Below are 26,093 nucleotides of genomic sequence, written 5' to 3' on the forward strand. Positions count from 1 at the left end.
ATTTCATCCCGTTACGAATGTAGAATGTGGATAATCTGATAGGCCTAATATGTTGACATTTAGGAGCGAATGCAGGGTGTGTGGTCAGGGCTACTGTATCCTAGGCCTAGTGGGCATTCCAGAGGGACTAACGTGAACACAGATGCCGTGCCCTAACCGGGACGGGGGTGTCTTTTGGTATTTCTGGGTATTTTACCCCCTGGACCCCCACCCCAGGTAAGCCATGGTGTAGACCTAGTTTGTGGAACAACAGGATCAGGCTCTGACACTACCTATTGAATGTAAGCTTAGGCCCTAGTCCATGTTTCTGATGTTTATTGTTACTTGGGGGGTCCGGGAGGGCCAAACCCCCCCTCGACCAGGTCAGGGCACAGTTATTTAGTTGTAAATCAGATTTAGGCCTAATTATATAACACTCATCCACTTCGTTTGATAGCAGTTACTGGCTTATTAGAGAGTAGCCCAGGACAATTATAGTAGAACCCCATTGGGAAACTAGTTTTTATGAATGCAAAAAACCAGAAATGAATGAAATGAACCATCATGAAGGTGAAATATGCATAAATCAAAAGATATTAAAAGCTTTAGGGGAAATAAGCCTGTATAGTTCATAAAGGTAATTTTTGACAATCTAAAGCTAATAGCTTATAGCCTAAAGGATAAATATTTATCCTAAAGGATAAATATATGACAAAAGGAGCAAGGTTAGTATATTCCATATGCTCTCAACCAGTCACACCCTCAGGGCTTCTACAACCTAACCTGACCAAGAGCACCATACACTAAATCTGGGGGTCCAGCCTTACCCCTCCTGATCTTCAGTCTAACCTAGAGTGCCATAAATCACAGAGAAAATGTCAGGTATGCATCCAAGTCTAATCTAACCTAGGATGCTATTGTCTACTTAAGTGGCGTGAGTGACCTAGAGTGCTGTAAATCAAAAAGTGATTTACAGTGATGTGTCCTTACCTAACGTAACCTAGGTCACCAGGCTCCATATGGTTAGCTCTCCCCCCAGCTTATCTGTATTGTACATTATCTATCTTAATATTGTTAGGAGTTTCATGTATGCTGTGAATTTTGTTGAGTCACCTTCCCACATAAGTAGATATTCAGTCATATAAATATGTTTCTCTGATACAAACTCGCAAAAATTTTTAGCAGTAAAGTATAAATTTTGCACATATGAAAAACTCTTGCTTGATTATACTTCCTCCTCCTTCAGGCTGAAAGTGAGAGTTGTAGGGATGTCATTGTCTTTACAAGCATAAATATGCTTTTAGCACTTCATTCCAGGGCGTAAAGGTTATCTATAGCAATGGTTTGTGCAGTGAACCCCCCCCATTTGCAGCTTCACCTATTCGCAGATTTCTCTGTGGAATGTATTTACACATTAATCGCAGAAAATTTGCCTATTCGCAGCATTTTTCATAGAGAAATATCCACAAATTACTGTACAGTATTTTCATATCATTATTGTGACTAAATGCACTTTTTGTGATAAAACTATCAAAATATTCAGGTATAAGTATTTTTAGAGGGTTTTTTGGTATTTTGAACTATCAAAATACTGAAGGCAGTTTTAAGCATTTTTAGAGGGGGTGTCAAGTATTCGCTGATTTTAGCTGTTTGCAGGGGCTATTGGTATACATCCCCCTCGAATACTGGGGGTCGACTGTAATCATGAAATATAAATCTCTGTTTCTACATATACAATACAATTTTTCCTCCAGCTAACAGAATGTCGCAGCAAGGGGAAGTGGTGGAGGATTTTTATGGGGTGTACCTACTCTACTGCATCAACCCAAAGTACAAAGGGAGAACCTACATAGGTTTCACTGTTGATCCAAATCGACGTATCAAACAGCATAACACTGGAGTCAGAGCTGGAGGAGCTTACAGAACTAGTAATCGAGGACCTTGGTAAGCATTATTATTATTATTATCATTATTATTATTATTATTATTATTATTATTATTATTATTATTATTATTATTATTATTATTATTATTCAGAAGATGAACCCTATTCATATGGAACAAGTTTACCAAAGGGGCCATTGGCTTGAAGCTTCCAAAGAATATGGTGTTCGTTTGAAAGAAGTAACAGAAGGTAATAGGAAATACAGAAAAAAAGAGATCAGTTCTTAGAAAAGTTAAAACAAATTAACAAATTCATAAAGAACATCTGTTATCCTAAAGTAAAATCCTTTTTAAATTTCAGGGAAATGGTCCTCATTGTTCATGGATTTCCAAATGATATTTCTGCTTTGCGGGTAAGTTTATACTTCATTGTGGACTGCATGTTATGTGTGGTACAAAATTGTAATTCAGTAACAGTACAGGCTTATTTGTTGAAGTAGACCTTTTTGGAAAGTTCTACTTGTACAAATATGCCTGTACTGTTACTGAATTACAATTAGGTGCTGGTATGATTCCTTCCGCCGTCTCCCTGTATAAACATAACCTAATTCATAAACATAAACATACATAAGATCTAATAAGAAAAATATACTGTACCAGTAATTCATTGGTGGAGTACATATACTAAAGGATAGATATATTAAATACTTTAATAATGGTCTGCATAAAATTAAAGATACTGTTTAAAACATAACATGAATGTATGTGTAAGTTCTGCCTATTGTGTATGTTACTAACTCTTAATTTCTAATTAAGTTTTGGCTCATAAATGATTAAAATGTAATAAAAAAAATGCACCGTTAATTCAGTGCTGTACTAGTGTAGAAATATAAAATGAAAGAAGTTTACTTTTGAATGTTAAACATCAGTGTAACTGTGTATACTTAGTATAGGAAGAAGGCTAGCCAAATGTCTGTGATATTCTCTTTATTACTTTTCCCCAACATAGGTACACATGCACTGTATCTGGAACAAGACAATGGAAGATGAATGTTGTAACAAAGATTGTTTGAAATACCACAATCCAAAGAGTACACAGTTCCTTGCATTTACCTGATGATGATTTAGATTTAGCCAGCAATTAGCCGGCATGGGCTCTTGCTCCCAGAGCAGCCCGTAATGCATTTACCTGAAAATCACAGGTTCTGATACTTAATCCTTTTATGTCCAGTTATCCAGTTCTCAGCTAATTGTATTTTGATGACATAAAATGACATAACCTGAAGAGTTGAAAAATAAATTAAAGATTTTTTTTGCATATAACATCATTTGAAATACGTGTATAGCTTGCCTGAAGATGTCGTAACCAAAACATATATTTTATCTTTAGAAATAACCTTATACTGTACAGTAGTAGTAACTGTCCAAAGAGCATTATTGCTAAACGAGAACAAAGTGTGAGGTATATGGCATATGGAGAGAATTGTTCAGTGGTTGAATTGTGACGGTTAAGATTAATCCTGAGCAGCTTTCAAGCCGATCCTAGAGGTCTCAATCAACCAGTTAGGTTTTTAGTTGCTCTTCCCTTCCTACCAAAACTATAATGCAGGCTAAGTATAAGAAATGGGTTTGTTATAAAAAAAAAGGAATATTTGAAAAGCAAAATTTATTTTTTCATACAAACCCTTTACAGGCAGTCCCCGGTTATTGGCATGGTTCCGTTTCTGAGGGTGTGATGATAACTGAAATTCGGTGATTTTCGTCAATTTTCGAGGGTTATCGGCACCGAAAAGCGCCGATTTTTTATCATCAGCGCCAATACCCGCGCCGAAAATTGCCGATTTTCGTCGCTAGACAAACCCCATAAAACCGGATCACTGTTAACCGAGCCCCCGTTAACTGGGGACTGCCTGTATATATAACATGATTCCACATCCCAGCCCTATTGTTTTTAGCAGGCCATGGACCAGACATCTCAAGTGCTAACTGATGGCTGATGGGGAACCTGGGGATCCAACCACACATGCAGGAGTGACTGCTGTCATCTTTATTTTAAGAGGGATTGAGCTGGGAAGATATTACAACCATAAATATGTTAATTATAAGTAATGGGATTGTATGAAAAATTTGAATTAAATATTTTGCAAATAACATCCCTCAGCAATTTGCAGCACCATGTGAGGGTACTACACCACTTACCACTTTCAGAGGCTATTTCAGAAAATAAAATTACCACACATTCACACTGAACACTAAACATGGATAAAGTTTTGCTAATGATTTGGACTGTTACACATGAAAAAACAAAGTCCTACCAAACCATACTCTTTCAAAATTGGTATCACTATATCTTCCAATCATAGAAGATGACAGAAAGCAACTATTGTTTATAAATGTGATAAAAGTTTTAGCCCCCACTTGATTTTACTCTCAGTTGCTGGAGACTAGCTACTTGGTAGGAGCAAAGCCTCCACTCTGTGATATAACACACTCAAAATGGGTGATCCTGCCAGAATTTTGTCCAAAACGCACTGAAATTTTTTCCATCTACTGTAGTTAGGGAGTGACGAGAGTTGAACTTAGTAAAATTTGGGTTAATAATCAGGTTTTTGTAAAGAATTCTTCGTTATGTTATCAACTTTTACTGTAATAAGCTTTTTAACGGTCATGCAAAAATTGTTGAAATATTTTGTGTTCATGAAATCTTTTCAAAAGGATTTTTAAGAATATTTTAGATATATATTGTATAACATTGTGTGTGTAATGAGTCATCTATTAAGGAAAATATTGCAAAGTAAATAGAAGTTGACAACATTAAATGTGCTCTTTACATTGCAGTTTGAATGGGCTTGGCAACACCCTGAAAAAAGTCGTCGATTACGGAGCGTTGACCGCAAGAAGAGTAATGAAAAGAAGTTTGACTATTGCATAAAGGTTCTTGCTACCATGCTACAAACCAAACCTTGGGCGCGTCTTCCGTTAACCATAAGGTGGTTGAAACAAGAATACATGAAAGAATTCCCTGTAAGTATCATTCACTATTATCACATGTTCAAGAATCTCATTTGTTTACTCAGTTGAAAAAATAAAAAAGATTTGGACAGGATATATTAACATGTTAGTGGAATGCTTATTAGTATAATGACTAAGTTTGATAGATACAATACTTGAAAATAATGTTGAAATTTATAGTGAAAACAGATCAGTATTGACCTTTGAAATGTGAAAAAACCAAAAATTGAAGAACAGATACATTCAAAAACACATAAAATTTCAGAGCGTCATGCTCCCTCTTCACACTGAAGATGCTCCAAAACTATGTGCTTCTGATGGAACATACATACAAGTATACATGTATATTGCTTTACTAGATTCTGTTACTGTACTTTGGTATTTGAAGAATTAAAAATTTAACAGGAAGGTCTTACTCTTTCCCACTCAAGGTCACTGGTCACGTGGAGTGTAATCGTAATTCTCTTACACCATGCCTCATTTAGAAGATTTTTCTTAATCCTTTTCATTTTTTGTTTATCACTTTCCATCTTCTCAGTAATGGTGTCCATCACGATTCATCAGCATTTAAAGAAGTCAAGAAGTGAAAAAAAAATGTTTACAAATACATAATTAAAATGGGAAGTGTTTAAACTTGAAAGGAGTCATATAAAAGGTACATGATCCAAGAAGACAGCATAGATTTAAACCACTTTTAGGTACCAAAAACCAACCTAATAATGATACTTATTTTTGATAGAAGAACTGCTGAGTACCCCAAGGATAAGTCACCTTCCGCAAAAACCCTGTAGGGGGGATAGTGCAGCCAGTGCACCTTACGTGGAGCACTGTAGGCATTGCTATAGGTTTTTTGCAGCATCTCTTTGGCCTCTAGCTGCACTCACTTGTTAGCTTTTCACTTTACCTCCATTCTACTTCCTTTCTTCAATCTTGCTGTCCAGGCACTCTAACTCTTTTCACTATCTAAAGCACTGAATGGCTAATAGTGTCCTAGTGTTTGGTTTTGTGCCAGGTTTCCAGAAAGCAAATCAATCAGCCTTCCACAAAGAGCTCATTGAAATTTTAAAGACAATAAGTTCTTGACTCATATAAATATAGAGTTTTTAAGAAATGTTTCATAAATACAAACCCATAAGTTTGCTTCAAGAGTTCCTTCCTCTGATTGGTATTAAGAAACCATGAGTGTGTAGAAGAAAATAATTTAGAGGGTTGCAAATTGATATGTTGATAATCCACCCTCAAATCATCAAACATACTAAATTGCAGCCCTGTAGCCTCAGTAGTTTTTGTTTTATTTAAGGGTGAAGTTAGCCATGATTGTGTATCTGGCATCTGTATGTGCCAACAACACAGGCAGCCACCATTGGGCTGTGGGTGAAAGTTTCATGGGCCGTGGCTGAGAGTTTCATACAGCATGATACGATATATACAGAAAACTTGATTGCGCCGAAGAAACTGGCTCATTTTTTACATGTTTGATGATACAATTGGTTTCATTATTATGTAGGACAGCTCCCAGTTTTCTTGTGCTTGATTGTTTCTTTTTCTTCTTAAGGCTGGGAAGGAAGCCCCTTTACATATGCCAATGGCTTACGGCCCTGTCAAGCCACAGAAAGTGTCATCACCTCAGAAACAAGGTTCTTCAGTTACCAGCAGCCAAGAAACCTTTTCAACATGTGTATTATGTGAAGATCTTATAAGATCATCTGACTTAATGAGGTAAGTAAGTGTTATGTGATTAAAAAGCAAAAAATTAAATGGTAAAAGTTTGTGTACTTATTGGCCTAATATATTATGCATATTTTATGGCTGGAATTCATTTTAATCTTGTAAAGCCTTGCATCAGAATTTTTGTTCCTGTAGGTTGGGTAGGGCTGTCAGTGCACCTCATGTGATGCACTGTAGGCTTTAATTAAGGTTCGCTGCAGCATCCCTTCAGCCTTTCACCCCCTAGCTGCAGCCCCTTTCATTCCTTTTACCGTACCTCCATTCATATTCCTTTCTTCCATCTTATTTTGCACCCTCTCCTAACCATTGTTTCATGGCGCAGCTTTGAGGTTTTCCTCCTGTTACTTCTTTAAAACCCATTTACTCTTAATTTAACATTCACTGTTGGATGACCTTATAGGTTCCAGCTCTTGACTTGGCCTAAATGTTAGATTGTATTCCATTCCATTTCATTCCAGAATTTTTGTTGATTTATCTAGAAAGCTACAATCCTAGATAAAGGTTTAACTTACAAATGGAAGAACAAGAAATCCGGGAAAAAGTAGTAATCCTCTGACATGTTATAGACTTGACAGAATTATTATTTTTGTACATGCAACTTACCCGTCAGATATATACTTAGCTATAGTCTCCGACGTTCCCGAGAGAAATTCAAATTTCACGGCACACGCGACAGGTAGGTCAGGTGATCTACCATTCCCGCCGCTGGGTGGCGGGAATAGGAACCATTCCCGTTTTCTAATCAGATTTTCTCTGTCGCTGGTTCCGGCAACATCTGTTGTTGGTTCCTCCTGCTTGGATTTTCATTTTTCGCTCGCTAAGGATTTATTTTGGACTGACCTTTGGTGACGTATTGGATCTTTGGCTTGGCATACGCTTTCGTGGATTGTTTTTGATTTTGGCTTTGGATTTTTCTTTAAGATGTCTGATCAGAATGTTGCACCTGTTTTTCGTGTGTGTGTTAGACCTGAGTGTAAGGTGAGACTACCGAAAGTGTTGGTAGATCCTCACACGGTATGTATGAAGTGTCGGGGGAATGACTGCTCTATGGATAACACTTGTAATGAATGCGAGAATCTTACTGATCAAGAATGGAAGGCTTTGAGTGCTTATGTACGTAAGCTGGAGAAGGATAGAGCTAGGAAGGCTTCTTCTAGGAGCTCGAGTAGGTCTCTCTCTAAAGAGTTAGAAGTAGATCTGCAGTTTCTCCTGTCACTCCTTTGATTTCAGCTCCTTCACCCTCCGCCGAACCTGTGGATTCGTCGTCGGAGATGGCTGCCATGAAAGCCACAATCCGCAGGATGCAATTGCAGATGCGTGCAATGGGGGAGAAAAAGTTTCGAAGTGATAGTGATTTGTGCAGTGTCCCCAGTGTAGTGGAGGGGGTGTCTGACCGGCTCCGCATCGCTCCTAGGCCTAGACCTCTTCCAAACTCCCAGACCCAGTGGAGGAGGAATGTCGACAGCCGCAAGGGGGATGAAGAGCATTCCCAACGGTCAGGCGTCCCTTCGGCAGCTCCTGTTGACGTGTCCCAGGCTGCCTTGGATCGCCATAGAAAAGGGATCCTGAGGAAGTGTTTTTCTTCTCTGCTTCGTCTTCGCCTGCCAGCGGGTGGAGTTCGGCCGAGGAGTCGCGCCTTCGAAGAGGACCTGGAAGGCGCCTAGAGGAGACGCTGTGGATTCCAGCCCTGAATGCTTCCCAGAGGGTTCTCCTGTAGCGAAGAAGAGAGCTAGAAGATCCCCCTCTTCTTCTTCTGAGGTTCAGGAGTCCACTAAGCAGATCCTGGTTGGTCTCCAGGCTCAGCTTTCTGCTCTTGCTGGCTCTTTGGCTAAGAGCTCTTCGCTCGGGGAAGGATGTTTCTCTTCCCATCAAGTCCTCCAAGAAACATCCTTCTCCCAACAAGCGCCCTTCAGTTTGCAATCGCTTGCCTGATAGGATTCCTTCTTCTTCGAGGCGCTCGTCTCCTGTTAAGCTCCCCTCCAGTAGCAGGCGCTCCCCTCTTCTCAGGCGCTCTTCTCCTTGCAGGCCCTTCTCTGCTAGGCGCTCTTCTTGGAAGATAGCGCCTCTCCTTCCAGGCGCTCGCGTCCTCGTCGTCGGTCTTCTCCGGTTAGAGAGCGCCTCTCTCCGGACAAGCGATCTTCGCGCTTCAAGTCTCGTTCTTCGGCACATAGAAGCGTTTCCCCAGCCTCCTTCCCTGCTAATAGGCGCCCCTCTCCTGGTAAGGGCTCTTTGTCAGTTAGGGGCTCTTCTCTTGTCAGGCGCCAGACTTTTAGCAGGCGCTTCTCCCCTGATAGGCGCTCTTCATTGGTCAGAGGCTCCTCTCCTTCTAGGCGCTCTTCTCCTGCCAAGTGCCCTTCTTCATCCAAGCGTTCTCCTCCTCCTACAGGCCCGGAAGTTTTGTCGGAGGATGAGTCCCCCAAGGATGTCAGTGTGTCGGACTATAAGAGGTTGGCATCTCTACTTGTTCAGGAGTTTGGAGAATCCCTCAAACCTGCTTCTCCTCCTTCTCCTGGTTCTATGCTTTCGAGCACGAAGACCTCTAGATCCTCCTCCAGGGTGAAGATGCGTCCGACGATCTCAATGAAGAAGGCATTTAAGGGATTCGGAGAGTGGCTTCAATCGAAGAAGGATGCTGGCAAGACAGTTTTCTCCTTGCCTCCTTCCAGGCTCTCTGGCAGAGCTGGAATATGGAATGAGACCAAGGAACCGATGGGGTTGGCTCTCCCCTCATCGGCTGGATCAGACTTCTCTTCCTTGGTCGATTCTTCAAGAAGGCTCTCTCTCAATTCGGCCAAGGCTTCTTGGGGTTTGTGTGAGCTGGATCATTTCCTCAAGGGCCTTTTCCGTGTCCTAGAAGTCTTTAACTTCATGGACTGGTCTCTGGGAGCATTAGCGAAGAGGACGTTGGAAGAAGACTTTGTCAGTTTGGAAGACCTTAGCAGCGTGTTGTCTTGCCTAGACAAGGCTGTCAAGGACGGCTCTACTGAGATCGCTTCCCTTTTTGGTACTGGGTTGCTGAAGAAGAGATCTGTCTTCAGTGCCTTCCTGTCAAAATCTGTTTCTCCTCTCCAGAGGTCCTCCCTCTTGTATGCTCCTCTTTCAAACCATCTGTTTCCGCAAGAGACAGTTAAGGAGATTTCTCGATCTTTGTCAGAGAAAGCTTCCCAGGATCTTCTTGCTCAATCCTCGAAAAGGATGAGACCTGCAGCGCCGATGGCAAAGAAGGAGAAGGCTCCTTTTCAGGAGCCCTTTCGAGGATCCAGGTCTTTCAGAAGGCGTAGACCTGAGAGAAGAGGGAAACCTTCAGGACTCCCAGTCAGGAAGTCCAAGTGAGATTCAAGTCCTCCAGATGCCAGTGGGTGCCAGACTTCTGAACTTCGCCGAGGTCTGGGCACAGAAGGGGGCGGACAACTGGTCCCTCTCCATTCTGAGGAAGGGTTACCTCATCCCCTTCAGGGAAAAACCTCCCTTGACAACAACTCCAAGGGAGTTATCGGCAAGATACAAGGACCCTGTTCGAAGACAAGCCCTTCTGCTAGCTGTCGATCTAATGCTGGCAAAAGCAGCCATAGAACCGGTTCAAGATCTGCATTCTCTGGGGTTTTACAATCGGCTTTTTCTGGCGCCAAAACGCCGGGAGGTTGGAGACCAGTGTTGGATGAGAGCCCTGAACGTTTTTGTCATCAAGAAGAAGTTCTCGATGGAGACGACATCCTCTGTTCTGTTGTCCCTTCGTCCAGGAGATTGGATGGTGTCCCTGGACCTTCAGGATGCCTACTTCCACGTACCCATCTATCCCTCCTCCAGGAAGTACCTGAGGTTCATGGTAAATGGAAGAACCTTCCAGTTCAGGGCTCTGTGCTTCGGACTTTCTACAGCCCCCCAAGTGTTCACGAGCATTCTAAAAAATGTGGCTCATTGGCTACATTTAGAGGGGGTAAGGATCTCCTTGTATCTCGACGACTGGCTGATTCGCGCCCATTCAAGAGACCGTTGTCTGGAGGACCTATCTCTCACCTTAAGACTGATCCAGTCCCTAGGACTTTTAGTAAACCTCAAGAAGTCCCAGATGATTCCTCAGCAGAGAATAGTCTACCTGGGGATTCTGATGGATTCTCGGGGTTTTCAAGCATTTCCCTCCCTGGAAAGAAGGGAACGCTGCCTGCAGAAGGTGACAGCCTTTTTAGAGAAAGACAGTTGTTCCGCGAGGGAGTGGATGAGTCTGCTGGGGACCATTTCCTCGCTGGAGCAGTTCGTTTCTCTAGGAAGGCTGCACCTAAGACCTCTTCAGTTCTTCCTGAACGAAAATTGGGATCGGAAGTCCCAAGAATTAACAGATTCCTTCCTTGTTTCGGGCCAGATAAAAGAACATCTCCGTTGGTGGTTGGACCCCCAGAAGCTGGGTCGAGGAATTCCTCTTCAACCGCCGAGCCCTCGCCTAGTGTTGTTTTCAGACGCATCGGAATCGGGTTGGGGAGCAACACTAGGCTCGGAAGAAGTGTCAGGCATCTGGGAAGGAGAACAGATGTCCTGGCACATCAACAAGAAGGAACTCGAAGCTATCCATCTGGCACTCGTCCACTTCGAACCTCTAGTCAGGGGGTCGGTAGTTCTGGTCAATTCGGACATCACAGCCCTGGCTTATATCAGGAAGCAGGGAGGAACACACTCCTTCTCCCTTTGTGACACAGCAAGGAGGCTGCTGCTGTGGGCGGAGGAGAGGAACATCATTCTCCTCACCAGGTTCGTACAGGGGGAAAGGAATGTGAGAGCACACCTACTAAGCAGGAAGAACCAAGTTCTTCCCACGAAGTGGACCCTCCATCCAGAGGTTTGCGAAAGGCTGTGGAGGCTTTGGGGGAGACCCAATACAGTATCGACCTCTTCGCCACTCACTGGAACGCAAGACTGGAGAACTACTGCTCTCCGATCTCGGACCCCAGAGCAATAGCAATAGACGGCCTTCTCATGAATTGGGAAGGTCTGGACGGGTATGCTTTTCCCCCCTTCAAGATCCTGGGGGAAGTAATAAGGAAATTCGCTGCCTCGATGGGCACCAAATTGACCCTGATTGCCCCCTTTTGGCCATCTCAGGACTGGTTCACAGAGGTACTGGAATGGTTGATGGATTTTCCCAGGTCGCTCCCTCTCAGGAGCGATATTCTCAGACAACCCCACTTCGACAGATTCCACAAGAATCTCCCTGACTGCCTTCAGACTATCGAAGGATTGGTTAGAGCAAAGGGTTTTTCGCGCAAGGCTGCAAAGGCTATCGCCAGAGCCAGGAGATCTTCTACCTTGCGCCTCTACCAGTCGAAGTGGGAGGTTTTTAGAAGATGGTGCAGAGCCCAGAAAGTGTCCTCTTCCAGTACCTCTATAACGGACATCGCAGATTTCCTTATTTACTTAAGGGAACAATGTAATCTGGCAGTCTCCACCATTAAGGGATACAGAAGTATGCTTTCTTCTGTTTTTTGACATAGAGATCTGAACATCTCTGAGAATAAGGACCTTCATGACCTTATTAGATCGTTCGAAATGTCTAAAAACAAGTCCCCAAGACCTCCCAGCTGGAATTTGGACGTGGTTCTGAAATTCCTGATGTCCGAAAAATTTGAGCCTCCTCGATCGGCTTCGTTCAGAGATCTGACTAGGAAGTCTTTGTTCCTTTTTGCTCTTGCTACGGCGAAGAGATTAAGCGAACTGCAGGCCTTGGAAGGTACAGTTGGTTTTAAAAAGGACTCTGCGATTTGCTCCTTTAATCCTCTCTTCCTAGTGAAGAATGAGAACCCTTCCAAGCCATGGCCTAGGAGTTTTGAGGTCAAAGGACTTTCGACTATAACAGGACAAGAGTTGGAGAACACTCTCTGTCCAGTGAGAAGCCTTAAATTCTATCTAGATAGAAAGACAAAGCTCGGAGGCAATACGGAAAGTCTTTGGTGCTCAGTAAAGGATCCTACAAGAACTATTTCTAAGAACGCCCAGGCTTTCTTTATCAGAGATGTCATCAAAGAGGCGCATCTTTCTTGCAAGGACGAGCACTTGAAGCTCCTGAGAGTGAACGCACATGAGGTGAGAGCCATAGCTACTTCTCTGGCTTTTCACAAGTCTTGGTCTCTCCAGTCTATTGTGGACTCCACCTACTGGAGATGTAATTCGGTGTTCGCTTCTCATTATTTGAGAGATGTGCGTGTGACTTATGAGAAATGCTTCTCTCTCGGAGCCTACGTATCCGTGGATTCGGTGCTGGGTCAAGGAGCTGAATCTAATCCTTTTTTAGTCTAGCTTTGTTGGTTGTTCTTTTAGTGCGTGGTGATGTGTTTTTTATGGTCGGTTGGAAGAGAGTGTTGGGTAAAGCCTCCCTTTCATCTCGTATCACTAACAAGGTTAGGCTTGGTCAGGTGGTCGGGATTGGTTGTTTAGCTCCTTGTAGTTTTTTGTTAATACCTAGCTCTGTCATGTAAGAGGGATAGCCCCATTGATATGATTCAGGTAAAGGGCTCTGTCATGTAAGTGGGTCAGCCCCATTGACACGATCCATAGCAGGCTCTGTCATGTAAGTGGGTCATCCCCCATTGACACGATCCAGAAGGGCTGTCAGTCATAGGTCACATCCTCGCTGAAGCTCTTGCGGCAAGCAGACTCATAGACAGTATCCATGAAGTCTTCTGCCCAATCAGGTAAGAACCATGGTTTTTTGTATATCCTACAACATATGTTGTTTCCCGTTTTTAGTTATTAACTGTCTCTTGCCCTCCTCCAAGGGTGCCAATCAGCTAAGTATATATCTGACGGGTAAGTTGCATGTACAAAAATGATATTTTTATGATAAAATAAAGTTTTGTACATACTTACCCGGCAGATATATACGATTAATGGCCCTCCCAGCCTCCCCTCAGGAGACAGGTGGAAGAGAAAATCTGATTAGAAAACGGGAATGGTTCCTATTCCCGCCACCCAGCGGCGGGAATGGTAGATCACCTGACCTACCTGTCGCGTGTGCCGTGAAATTTGAATTTCTGTCGGGAACGTCGGAGACTATAGCTAAGTATATATCTGCCGGGTAAGTATGTACAAAACTTTATTTTATCATAAAAATATCATTTTTAAAAATCTATTGGATAATTAATAGTTTGGCACCTGGATGGTTGTGATGTACGCTATGCTCTCTCCGAGCAGGCTACTTGTTGAATCCGTAGGTTTCATATACACCTATCGGTTTTACCTCCGCCAAACTCCGCCTCATATGGCTTATTAATAGTCACTCCTTCGGTGTTTGAGCTCTCTCCGGGCAAGATTCTTGATGAATCGGTAGGTTTCGTATACACCTATCGGTTTTCCTCCGCCAAACTCCGTCTCATGTGACTTATTAATAGTTGCTCCTCCGGTGTTTGGGGTCCTAATTTTCCCCTCCTGGAGGCCGGCCGCAAAGTCTCGTAACTCTTAAGCTTCACACCCTCTAGTCCGGGGCCAGCAGCCAGCGTCACGTGAGGCGGGAAATTCCTATGTCCTTTCGGTGGACATTTGTAATGTTCCTTTCCCGCGCCCAGATCTCAACGTCAGTTGCTGAAGAAGTTGCTGCCCTTTGACTACCGAGGTCCAAGAGATGACCGGTCCTCTTAAAATAAATTAGCTATTTTCGGAGGGTTTACTAAAGACGTTGCGGCCTTCAGTCTCGTTCCCAAACCTGTGAACAGCGTCCGGAGCGATAAGTAGGTGCGGAATAAGTGAGACATACCTTTTCCGCTTAGCTCGGGAATAAGTGAGACGAACTTTTTCCGCTTAGCTCTCTTCCTTCTTTTGCTTTTTTCCTTTAGGGGATTCGTTTGATCCTCATCCCTTTTGGACGGTTCCTGGTCTACCGTCCGTAAGGTGAAATCAGTCAAAGAAAGACCTTTTTAAAACCCAGAAGACCCGCTCCAGGGCCCCCTCGAGGATGTCACGGATATCTAGTCCGGTGCCGTCTACGAGTTAGGCCTCGTCTTCAGGAAAGGGACACAGCCCAAGCAGAGTAAGGCGGTTACCCCCTCCTTCCTTTGTTGCAGACTCTTTTACGGGTCTCCTTATAAGGAGCTCGACATGAGGGTCATTGACAACTATCAAAACTATCTAACCAACTATCTGCCTCATGGGTCCGTGCTTTCCCTTTCCCAGGAGCTTAAATCCCAAAGGAATTAATCTCAGGATTCATTAACAGTGGATCACCTGCAAAATCCTGCTCCGTTCCGGAATTCTACTCTGTTCCGGACACCTCCACCCCTTTTCCCCTTCGGTCTGGGGAACCTTTGACGCCTAACCCTCTATGCTTCCTAGCATGAAGGTACCCTTCTGTCGAGGGTGTGGGCACACGGAGGTTGGCGGAATTGCATTTCTTCCCTTCTGGTCTGGTATCCCCTTATCCGGGTTTTGCCAAACTGGCAGAAGAGCATGGTTTCTATCTGACAAGATCCCTAAGGAAACCCTCATCTTCCCTAGGGACTGGGCACAATCGTCTCTGTTGAGAATTGTAACGGAGTGGCAGGCGGAGAATTTCAAGCTCACGCCAGCTAAAGGGGTCTTTACCGTGTTCTCTTTGAGAAACCTGCTTCTACCCCTTGTGCTCCGAATGTAGCCCCTCTTATTAACAGGCTTATTTCGGAAGTAAACCACTGACACATCTCCGGGAGGGAGATCCCACAGATACGTTCACAGTGATCCTTCTAACCACGGAATACGCTTCTAATTTATTCAGCGTACAGCTCCCTCAGCTTCCGGAGTCGATTCCCGGAAGCTGAAACAAGGTGTAAGGACAGGCTTGCCAGGTCCTGGAACTCTTTGACTTTAACGGAAACAATGTCTGTGGTATATAATGGCGGTTCGTTGTTTCGGGTCCTGATAAAATCCTTCTTGTCAGGTTTTCTGCAGGACCTGTTTAATTTCATCATAGTCCGGGTGGACAGCTGAAAACACATCTTTCGGCAGCCACGTTACACCTTGAGCCGAAAAGGCTTATGAACAGTTTCACCTGGGGAATTAATCTTTTCCCCAGGTGGGCGTTGTTACGGTCTGTCCGGGGCTACTAATGTTAATCAGAGCCTCCGTTCTCATTGGGGTCTACCCTACAAGCGGAAACAATCTGAACTTGCCGGGCCCCATCCCAAGTCCGCAAAAGTTCATGTAGTTCAAGCGCCCCTGCTCAGGCAGTGGTGCAGGCTCTTCAGGTTCCTGCCCTGGACATCCGTCAGCCTCTCACTCCCAGCCTCCACTTCGATGTGTGCTGGTTCAGCCATCACATCAGCCCCTAGTGGCTCCCCCATATGTCTCCGCCTCCCCTATATGTCTTCGCCGGGTTTTCATTGCTTCATACGAAAACCCAAGGAAAGAATTTTCACTAGGCATTCTGCCAGAGGCACTGAACCTCGGGGTTATCACAGGGGCAGGGAAGCATCCTGCTCCTCTCCGAGAATTTGGGAAGGCAGAGGCTCCAGGGGAGGCAAGCAAGCCTCCTCCTAGTGGTATTTCTCAGGTGGGCGGGAGGCTGTACCGTTTTCGGGGCCAGTGGAGCTTCAGTCCCTGGGCCCAGAGTATAGTTATCAAAGGCCTGGGGTGGAGCTGGACTGTTTGTCCCCCTCCCCCAATCCGGTTCTGTCAGTTACCGGCCAGGGATCTGGAGGTTTTTGTGAAAGGTCTGTTAAGGAAACTGGCATTAAGAAAGCGAGACACTTGTAATCGCAAGGCAGACTTTTTCAGTCTGCCAAAGAAGTTCCCTTCCGCCGGAAAATATTTCCAGACTTGTCCCGTTTATATTCCTCATTCAATGCGACAAGTCTCGGTTGCTTACAGTCTTGTAGGTTCGGATCTTACTGCACCGTGGAGCCGTAACCACCTCTATAGGCCTTTCCGACGCTTCCTATCACGTCTTAGTTGCAGGAAGGTTCTCTTCCTTCTTGGGATTCAGGCTCGGGAACAGGTGTTCCCCTTCAGGATCATGCCCTCCTCAATGCAGCCCCCAGAATCTTCGCCAGTTTGAACGATACCGTAGTTCAACAGCTCTGGTATTAGAAGGTTATGCTAGCCACATATCTAGTCGCCTGGCTCATTTGGCATCCAGCGTCGAGGATTGCCGGAGAGTGCCGGCCATTATAATCGGCTTTCTGAAGTCTCTGGGCTTTCAAGTACACAGGAAGGGATCCCGCCTGATTCCGGAGGGTAGCCTTCAGTGGTTGTGAATCCAGTGGAAGTGGAAAGAGATAGCAAGGGCAACCACGCATTTCATCAACACAAGCGTATTTCTCCGCCGTGCCCAAGAATAGTTCTTGGGCTTTTCTTCAGTTTGCTTCAGTGACGGTTCTCCTTCTGAAGTCAAAGCTGGAGTTTATAACGGGTATGGCGGAGTCAGGGACGTGTCTCCTGATTCCTCCTATTTGAACAAGGGCCTCCGACCTTGTGCAACAGTCAAGAGCTTATCGAAGTCAGTTCCTCTTCAGCTTCCCCCTCCGGCCTCAGTATTCCACACCGTCACCTCTCTGAGCGGGTGGGGTGAATATTTTTGGCTCCATGATGTACATGGAACTTAGTCGGCCGCGTTCCGGCAGTTCCATATCAATGCTTTGGGGGGCTGTGGCAGTCTTCCTGCCCTTGGGAAAACTTCTTCCTCCCAGGAGGATTCATTTATGGCTGGTTCTGAACAACGCAGCAATAGTGCGCTGCGTAAACAAGTGGGTTCGAAGTCGAATCGGATCAATTAGGTTATGGTTCTATCTTCTCCATAGCAAACAGACACAAGTGGCATCTGTCTGCCACCCTTCTCGTAGGGGTCCAAAAGGTCGCTACAGTTTCCCTATCCAGGGCCTCCCCCCTGGTGTCGGAATAGTCCTTAAACAGATCGTCATTCAGGTAGTTTTGCGATCTATTTCCGGACCTAGGAGTAGGTCTGTTTGCAACCCAATTCAGCCACAAACTATCTTGTTGTGTGGCCCCCCAACCTGGACCCTCTAGCTCTCTCCACGGACACAGTGTCGTTAGGTTTGAACGGGTGGAAGTTAGTTTATCTGTTCCCCCCGGTGAACCTGTTATTTAAGTCCTTCACAAGTTCAGAACATTCAAGGGTTGAGTAGGTCTAGTAACTCCCAACGGGCCGGAAGCCAGCTGGTTTCCACTCCTTCTGGGGTTGAAACCTTCGTGCTCCAGTTCTACGACCCAAACTGCCACGAGTGGTATAAGCTCAGCCTGTGTCAGCCTCCTCAAAGTTCTGGTACCCTGGCTTTGTGGTTTTTGTGAAATTTACAGTTTAGGAAGAAACTGATATTGGTCCTGTTATTACTGTCTTCCTAGAATCAGACAAGGGATTCTACTCTGCTGCAGTATGGTTCTGCAGTTAAGTAACTAGCACTCTTCACATAGTTTTTGAAGCTACAGTAATGATGCAGCCGCATTGGCCCCGAGGAAAGTGTTTTGTTTAAATCAGGCTCACAGGCCCTTAACTTTCAAACCCTAAGGCCTGTGTTCGTCTGAGACCAGTACTCCGTCCACATTCGGTTTCCTGGTCTTTGAGTAATGTATCGGAGTTAGCTTGCAGTAACCAACAATCATCTTGTTCTTACCTTTCCTTGTTGGGGAAGACCCTAATTTTAATCAGCTTAGCTTCTAGTGCTAGTATTCCTGTAATGTCTGCCCTGTCTAGCGGAACCAACCATATTGGTTTCCCCCATCAGGGGTAGTGTTGCGAATTTCTCACCCTAACTTTCTAGCTAAAGTTGAAGGTCCTCATTTTCGGTGGTCACCTTGGAAAGTACTCCCCTTTCACAAGGTCTGTCTCTGTGCCCAGTTTATTCCTTACAGGCTTATTTAGACAGGACCTCACAATTTTGTCAGGCCCTCTCTTTATTAGAAAAGGGGGGGGGTACTGTCATTGTCATTGTGTCTGCTATTAGGCAGCAAGTTTTGTATTTTCTTAATACAAGCCTTTTCAGGGTCAATTCCAATGCTCATGATATTAGAGCAGTGGCCACTTACATTAATTATTTTCATTACATGAATTTCGAGGACCTTACCAAATGTTCAGGGTGGAATTCTCCCCTAGTTTTCAACGTCTCTATTTGAAATCTTTAGCAGTTCTTAAATTCCCTACGGTGGCGACAAGGAACGTTGTCCCTCTCTGATTCCCTTTCTGATTCTTGGTCACTTTCCCCTTCACTGCCTAAGTTATTCCCTTACAAGCAGTTCATTGTCTTTAATACTATAAGAATGATATTTATTTCTCTGTTATTATTTCACCGGGTGACACGGGACCCCGATCCAGAAAAAGGATTTTGACAAAGGAAAAATCTATTTCTGGGGAGGGGCCCGTGTCACCCGGTGACCCACCCCTGTTTTTCATTCTCTCCCTCCCATGGTAAACATCATTCTAGTGGGGTGGGTGCTAACATGGAATGCGGCTAGTATTGCCTTGTGTACAGTCCGCGAGTAGTGCATGGGCTTGTATCGGCACCTCTCTCGTTGGGACTTTTGACATTGGGAATCTTTATAGGGCAGGGTCCCGTGATTGTGACAATCTCACCCTTTACCATACACGACTCCATTTCTTGGAGCTCGCTCTGGGGGTAGTAACCCCAGCTTTACATTTAGCTTTTCTCTGGTATCTAGCAACGGAATTACCTAGAAATAAGTGCTGAATGGACTTTTTCACTGGGTGACACGGGCCCCTCCCCAGAAATAGATTTTTCCTTTGTCAAAATCCTTTTATTACTCATATCTATGTAGTAGTAACACACATTACTGTAAATTAACATCATACATGTACTGTGCATGTTCTATTTAGTGTGTATAAAATATTGTGCTGTTTATATACATATATAATAATATTTGGAAGATACTACAGTAAATGATAGTAACCATAGTAATAACAGCTAAATAATGTTAGCCCTGCCTATATAATTTTGATGTTTCATCATGACCAGTCATAGAGGGATATGTCATATATCAATCTCAACTTCTTTGGGAAAGTAAGGATGTGCTTCAAGTGAATGTCCCAACCCACCATATCATTTTATGAAGGTTCTTGGATAAGATAATGGTGGCACCGAATTTGAAGACAGGATAGAAGTTTAGCATGAAGATGTGTATGGGGACACACCCTAGAAAGTCGAGAATGCTTCAGGGAGGGTGGAGAGGATGTGGGTGAGGATAACACTCATGAGTGGTAGAATAATGATGCTTGTGACTGGATATCAGTCCATGTCTCACTTGGAGACTGCTGCTGCTGCTGGTACTGGTATCTAGGATGTATCAAATGACAATGATGATGCTACACCTGACAAGGTCATGAAAGCACTCAAGGTCCTCACTAACTCTACTAGGTTACAACTGTAATAAGGAGTTGGTGGAAGAGTACCGTTATCGAGCTTTAGAGACATCATTTGTATTGCCAGAGTAATCCTTATTTTTATATAAGTAACGTACCAAATAATTACGTAGCTATAGTTTCTACTTTACGCGGCAGCTCAAAATTTGAAATTTGTGGTGGCGCTCTTTTGTTTTGGGGTAGGTATGCTGCCCCGCCCACTATCAGGGAAGAATAGGTACAATGTAGCTAAAGAGCTCATTTTGTTTCTGCTGGTTAATGACTGAACACCAGTTATTAGCAGCTCTTGATTCTTTTTCGCTGGATGGTTGGAGATCGTCTTTGGTGAAGTACTCTTTGCTTTTGGTAGCACAGCTATTTAGCTTAGCCAGAATTTGGATTTATATCTTTGATTGTGACTTGTTTTGACCATTATGTTTGACTGTAGTTTATCCAGCATTAGGTATTGCAGCAAAGGCTGCAAAACTAGACTCACTTTTGCAAAATATGTCTCATACCATTTGTAGTACTTGTAGGGAACAAATTTGTTCTCCAGATTTGAATTGTGACGAATGTAAGGACTGGGATAGGGGGAAATGGAAGACTTTACAAACACACTTGGCAAATTGCAGCGTGACTGAATTAGAAAAGCTACAGCTAGGGCCGAAGCTAAGGCTTCCACCAGTACAGGTCATTCTCCAGGGTTGTTATTGATGTTATGCCTATCCCTTTGACACCTGGGACAGCTTTCTCTCCCATTTCTAGTCCTCCAGCTTTTCCTGTCACTCCATTACCTAGCTCTCATTTTGCTCAACCCAATGCTATTGCCAGCTTAGAAGCACGGGTAGATAAAAAATTTAATTTACTTGTTAATACTGTTTCCCAGATTGGGAATTCTGTTAAGGTCCTAATGGACAAGTTTAATAGTGTTGTTCGATCCCAGGCTGCAGAAGAACACCTTGGAAAAGTGTTTGTACGGATGTGCTTGCCCTATCCTCAAGTGAATCAGATTCTCCCGCATCAAAGAAGCACAGAGGATGTTTCACAAAAGTATCGAGGCCATTGAAAAGGCCGGGCGCTTCCTTGGATTCAGATTTGCCCCCACCTTGTAAGCGAGCGGTAGAGAGAGAGAACGTAGCCCTCTCCCTTCTTGTAGTTTTTGGGAGTTGCCAGGGAGAGATTCTCGCTCCCATTCACATGCGAAAGTGTGTTCCGACCCCAAAAGAGTGTGTGCCAGTCCATCTTTGCAGCGCCAAGTGTCCGAGCAGCGCCCAGCGTATGAGCACACATCATATGAGCGTACTTCGGCTGAGTGCCCATCGCATGAGGGCGCAGTTTCCGCCTCCCCAGTCCATGGGCGCCCTTATTCCTAGTTAGAAGAACCAGTATATGACCGCTCAGAGTTTCAACGTCAGTTTGCCGAGCGCCCATCTTTGGGGCACCAATTGTCCGTGAGTACCGCAACTGCTTCAAAGGAGTCGCGGGAGTCAGTGTCTGCTTTGACAGCAAGCGGGCGCCCAACACCCATGCGTCCAGCCTCTGGAGGCGCCTGTCTCGAAGCTCTCCCTACTGTTGATTCTTCAAGAGAATTTCCGTCTGTGATCCAAGATCCCTCATTGGCACCGCTTCACCTTGGGCTTGAAAAATTGTTGAACCTTCTCCAAAAGCCAACTCCTGTAGTGCAGGAGACCGTGGAACCCCCAGGATCACCTGCTTTGTCTGTTGAGGAACCTGTAGAAGAGGAACAGCCCACTTCTAGTTACTCGCACTACTCAGGTTTTTCCTAGTCTGCTACCCGTCATTCTTCTCTCGTCCCTTCATCACCGGGTTCGGCCTACTTGATGCAACAACCACCAGGTATAACCAGACTTCCATGTATAGTGTTATCGTTGTTGTTGAAGAAAGCTTTCGCCCGAATGAATGCCTGGTTAGCAGAGAAGAGAGAAGTCAGAAAAGTGGTGTTCTGTTCGCCTCCCTCTCGTTTGATAAAGCAGAAGTATCTGTCTTATGCAACTGGAGAAGCTCCATCCTTGGGAGTTTCTGCCCCCCCTCAAGGTGACTTCTCCAGTATCATAGATGCTTCTCATTGTTCTGCTTTCTCGTCGGCCAGAATTCTCTTCACAGCCTCAGAGTTGGATTATTTACTGAAAGACATCTGCAAAGTCTTCGAGGTCTTCAGTTTTTTGGATTGGACAGTAGGGGCTCTAGCCAAGAAAATGAAGACTGTGCGTCCCTTCAAGAAAACTTCGCATTGGATTGGCTGGGAGTGCTGGGGTGCACTGACAGAGTTGTAAGAGATGGAGCACTAGAACTAGCAACCATTTTCATGACAGGAGTCCTCAAGAAACGAGACTTGTGGTGCTCGTTTGCAGCAAAGGGAGTCACCCCATCACAACGGTCTTCACTTCTGTTTGCCCCCCCTGGACGATAATAGTCTGTCAGTAGAGCTACAGAAGAAGTCGACTCAGGACCTCCTCACTCAATCCACTGGAAGGACTAAGTTTCCCGCACGAGCCACTACTTCCAACACTTTAACCAGAATGTCTTCCCCCTTGCAGCAACAGCCCTTTCAAAGTTCCAGAGGCCGTTTCCAGTCCCGATCTACAGCCAACCTCCTAACTTCTAGACCAGCCAAGAAGCCCATTAACAAGCCAGCACCTCGAAAATGAGTCTTCTTTCCTCCGTGTTCCAGTGGGAGCAAGACTTTCCCATTTCTGGACAGAATGGAACAAGAAAAATGTGGAGCCGTGGGTGCTGGAAGTATTGAAAGAAGGTATGTTATTCCTTTCAGGGAGAAACCTCCCTTAGTAACCTCTCCCATCAGCTTAACAGCCTACTTGGTAAACTCACAGAGGTTTTCGGCCCTATCTCGGGAAGTATCAGCCCTCCTAGAAAAGAAAGCCGTGGAATAAGTCGAGGATGTGAACACGGGGGTGGTTTTACAACCACCTCTTCGTGGTTCCCAAGTCATCGGGAAGATGGAGACCTGTCTTGGATGTCAGTGCCCTGAACCTCTTCGTTCAAAAAAAAACGAAGTTCAAAATGGAGTTGAGTCAGTCGGTATTGTCGGCCATCCATCAGGGAGAGTGGATGGTTACGATCGACATGCAAGATGCTTACTTCCACGTTCCAGTTCACCTGGACTCCAGGAAGTATCTGAGATTCGTGTTCCAGGACAGAGTCTTCCAGTTTCGGGCTCTTTGCTTCGGACTCTCCACGGCCCCTCAAGTTTTTACCCCTACACTCGCTCCCCTAGCGAAATGGCTACATCTTATGGGGATAAACATCTCTCTGTACCTGGATGACTGGCTCCTACGCTCCCCCTCGAGAACTCAGTGTACGGAGGACGTGCAGAAAACTCTTTGTCTCTCTCAAGAATTAGGCCTTCTAATAGACTTCAAGAAGTCAAAGCTAGTCCCGACTCAGTCTGTTCTATATTTGGGGATAGTGATAGACTCTCTGAATTTTCGGGCTTTTCCATCCCAACAAAGGATCCTAAATTGTCGCAGGAAAGTCCAGGACTTCGTAACTCGCCCCTTCTGCTCAGCCAACGAGTGGATGAGTCTTCTGGGAACCCTTTCTTCCATAGAGAAGTTCATCCCATTAGGCAGACTACATACAAGAGTGCTGCAATTTTACCTAAAGGCAAATGGTAAAAGGAAGTTGTTCCCGGACTCATTCGTTTTCAACATCACTCCCCAGAGAAAAGAGGACCCTCAGTGGTGGTTAACAGAGAACAGTTTTGCGACAGGAAGGTCTCTGGCTCCAGCGAACCCCGACCTAATGTTATACTCAGACGCTTCGGATCTGGGTTGGAGAGCCCTTCTCAATGATTTGGAGGTTTCAGGAACATGGTCACCTGCAGAAAGAAACCCCCACATCAACGTAAAGAAATTAAAAGCGATTCATCTAGCACTGCAACACTTTGCAACACAAACCTTCAGCAAGACAGTGGCGGTCCATTCGGACAGCATGACTGCCCTGGCTTATATCAAGAATTAAGGAGGGACTCATTCTTTTACACTCTACAAAGCAACAAAAGATTTTCTTCTATGGGCAAGGGGCAACGAGACCTAATTAGTGACCCGCTTCATTCAGGGCAGGATGACCGTCCTTGCGGACGAATTGAGTCGAGGACACTCAATCCAAAGGTGTGCACCGACCTGTGGAAGCTGTGGGGAAAGCCGCCGATAGACCTGTTTGCGACGTTAAGGAACCATTGTCTTCCTCTGTATTGTTCGCCGGCTCCAGATCCATAAGCATGGGCAACAGATGCAATGCTGCAAGACTGGTTGAACCTCGACTTCTACGCCTTCCCTCCCTTCAGCATGGTGAGGGAAGTATTAAGGAAGTTCAACGCACACAATAACGTGTCAGTGACCTTAGTAGCTCCCTTTTGGCCACACAAAGAGTGGTTCCCTGATCTGCTAAGCCTTTTGTTGGACTTCCGAAGGCTACTTCTTCAGAAGAGAAATCTTCTCAAACAGCTGCACTTCCTCCGATTCCATCAAGGCTTATCCACTCTCGCTCTGACAGGCTTCAGACTATCAGGGAGCTTGTCAGAGCAAAAGGATTTTCAAGAAAGGCTGCAGAAGCTATTGCTAAGTGCAGGTGACAATCTTCTTCTGCAGTCTACCAAGCCAAGTGGACAGTTTTTCGGAAATGGTGCCGGGAGCGAAATATCTCCTCTTCTCAAACATCTGTAGCCCAAATCGCAGATTTTCTTTTACATCTGAGAACATCGAAAGGACTCACAACATCTACCATCAAGGGTTACAGAGCGATGTTGAGTTCAGTTTTTAAACATAGAGGAATAGACCTGGCTTCAAACCAAGACATCGTCGACTTAATTAAACATCTGAATACTAGTAAGCAGGCAAAACCCTCGGGAGTAGCTTGGAACTTGGACGGGGTCCTCAAATGGCTGTCAGGACCACCGTTTGAACCTTTGGATTCATTGTCACTTTGGGATCTGACGAAGAAGATCTTATTCTTGATGGCACTAGCTACAGCCAAGAGAGCCAGCGAGCTTCATGCCAATGATAAAAGGATAGGTTTCTCACAAGGTAGTGCTGTTTACTCACTAATTTTGAATTTTTGGGCCAAGAATGAGGATCCGGCTAACCCTTGGCCTCACTCCTTTTGCAGTCAGAAGCATGTCAGAAGTACTAGGCCGATCTGATCAAGAGAAAGTCCTCTGCCCAGTAAGAGCTTTGAGAATATACCTTGAAAGAACCAAAAGCCTTAGAGGTTCGACCCCTAATCTTTGGTGCTCTATTAAAAACCCCAGCCGTCCTTTGTCCAAGAATGCATTATCATTCTTTTTTAAGATCCGTCATTTTGGAAGCACACTCGGGAGTTCAAGATGATTTACTGCCCTTGTGTAAAGTAAAGGCTCATGAAATAAGAGCCGTAGCGACATCTTTGGCTTTCAGATGTAACCTCTCTCTCTCTTCAATTTTGTAAGCAACATTTTGCAGGTGCAAGTCAGTGTTTGCCATGTTTTACTTACGGGATATTGAAACAGTGTACAAAAAATGCAGTACTTTAGGTCCGTTCTTTGCACTCTCCTTGAATAAGGGTAGTTGCATTTCATGGGAAATCTCGAGAGCACCGAGTCGTGAGTGTCACCAATTGGTATTTTATGGTTTTGGTTAATATTTCGTGGTGGTGTAGGTTAATTTTATCTGGTCTTTGTTGTTCTATTGTACTGTGCCCAGGGCAAGGGCATATCCACATATTGATTATGTGGCCATGTTTGGATTGTAAGCTTTGGCAACCTGTGATTTACCTCCTACATTGCAAAGCACCACTCAAGTAGAGGCGACCCTTGGCTCTACTGCCATGCCACTACAGGTCAAGAGGAGCTACGACCAAAGGCAGTACCTGTCTGCCGTTGCATCTCACCAGGTAAAGTTACAACAAGCATTTCAAGATGCTAGCTAATTTGCTATTCCAAATTACCCTCCATATCGAGTAGTTTTTTTGGTAGCATATGTCCACGCATCTCACCTCCACTCAATGTGAGATTCAGCTATGTAATTATTTGGTAAGTTACTTATATAAAAATTACATTTTTATAATAAGATTAAGTTTTATATATACTTACCAAGTAATTACATGATCGAAAATTAAGTTTTATATATACTTACCAAGTAATTACATGATC

At 44.5% G+C, this 26,093-nt stretch overlaps 1 protein-coding gene across 2 annotated transcripts in view; it reads left to right on the forward strand.

The window, feature by feature from the left end:
• Positions 1-26,093, forward strand: part of slx1 (Nuclease slx1) — a 30,276-nt gene that overhangs the window by 685 nt on the left and 3,498 nt on the right. The window contains exons 1-5 of one of the 2 annotated variants that reach the window (XM_067088306.1): positions 55-216; positions 1,734-1,923; positions 2,225-2,276; positions 4,702-4,887; positions 6,431-6,594. In XM_067088306.1, coding sequence (XP_066944407.1) covers positions 1,742-1,923; positions 2,225-2,276; positions 4,702-4,887; positions 6,431-6,594 — 584 coding nt within the window. In that variant the 5' untranslated portion in view covers positions 55-216; positions 1,734-1,741. Of the gene's footprint in view, positions 1-54; positions 217-1,733; positions 1,924-2,224; positions 2,277-4,701; positions 4,888-6,430; positions 6,595-26,093 lie in introns of those variants that run through there. The other variant, XM_067088305.1, reaches the window with a different exon arrangement.

This window comes from Macrobrachium rosenbergii, chromosome 44 (genome assembly GCF_040412425.1).
Source record: "Macrobrachium rosenbergii isolate ZJJX-2024 chromosome 44, ASM4041242v1, whole genome shotgun sequence".
Taxonomy (NCBI): Eukaryota; Metazoa; Arthropoda; class Malacostraca; order Decapoda; family Palaemonidae; genus Macrobrachium; species Macrobrachium rosenbergii.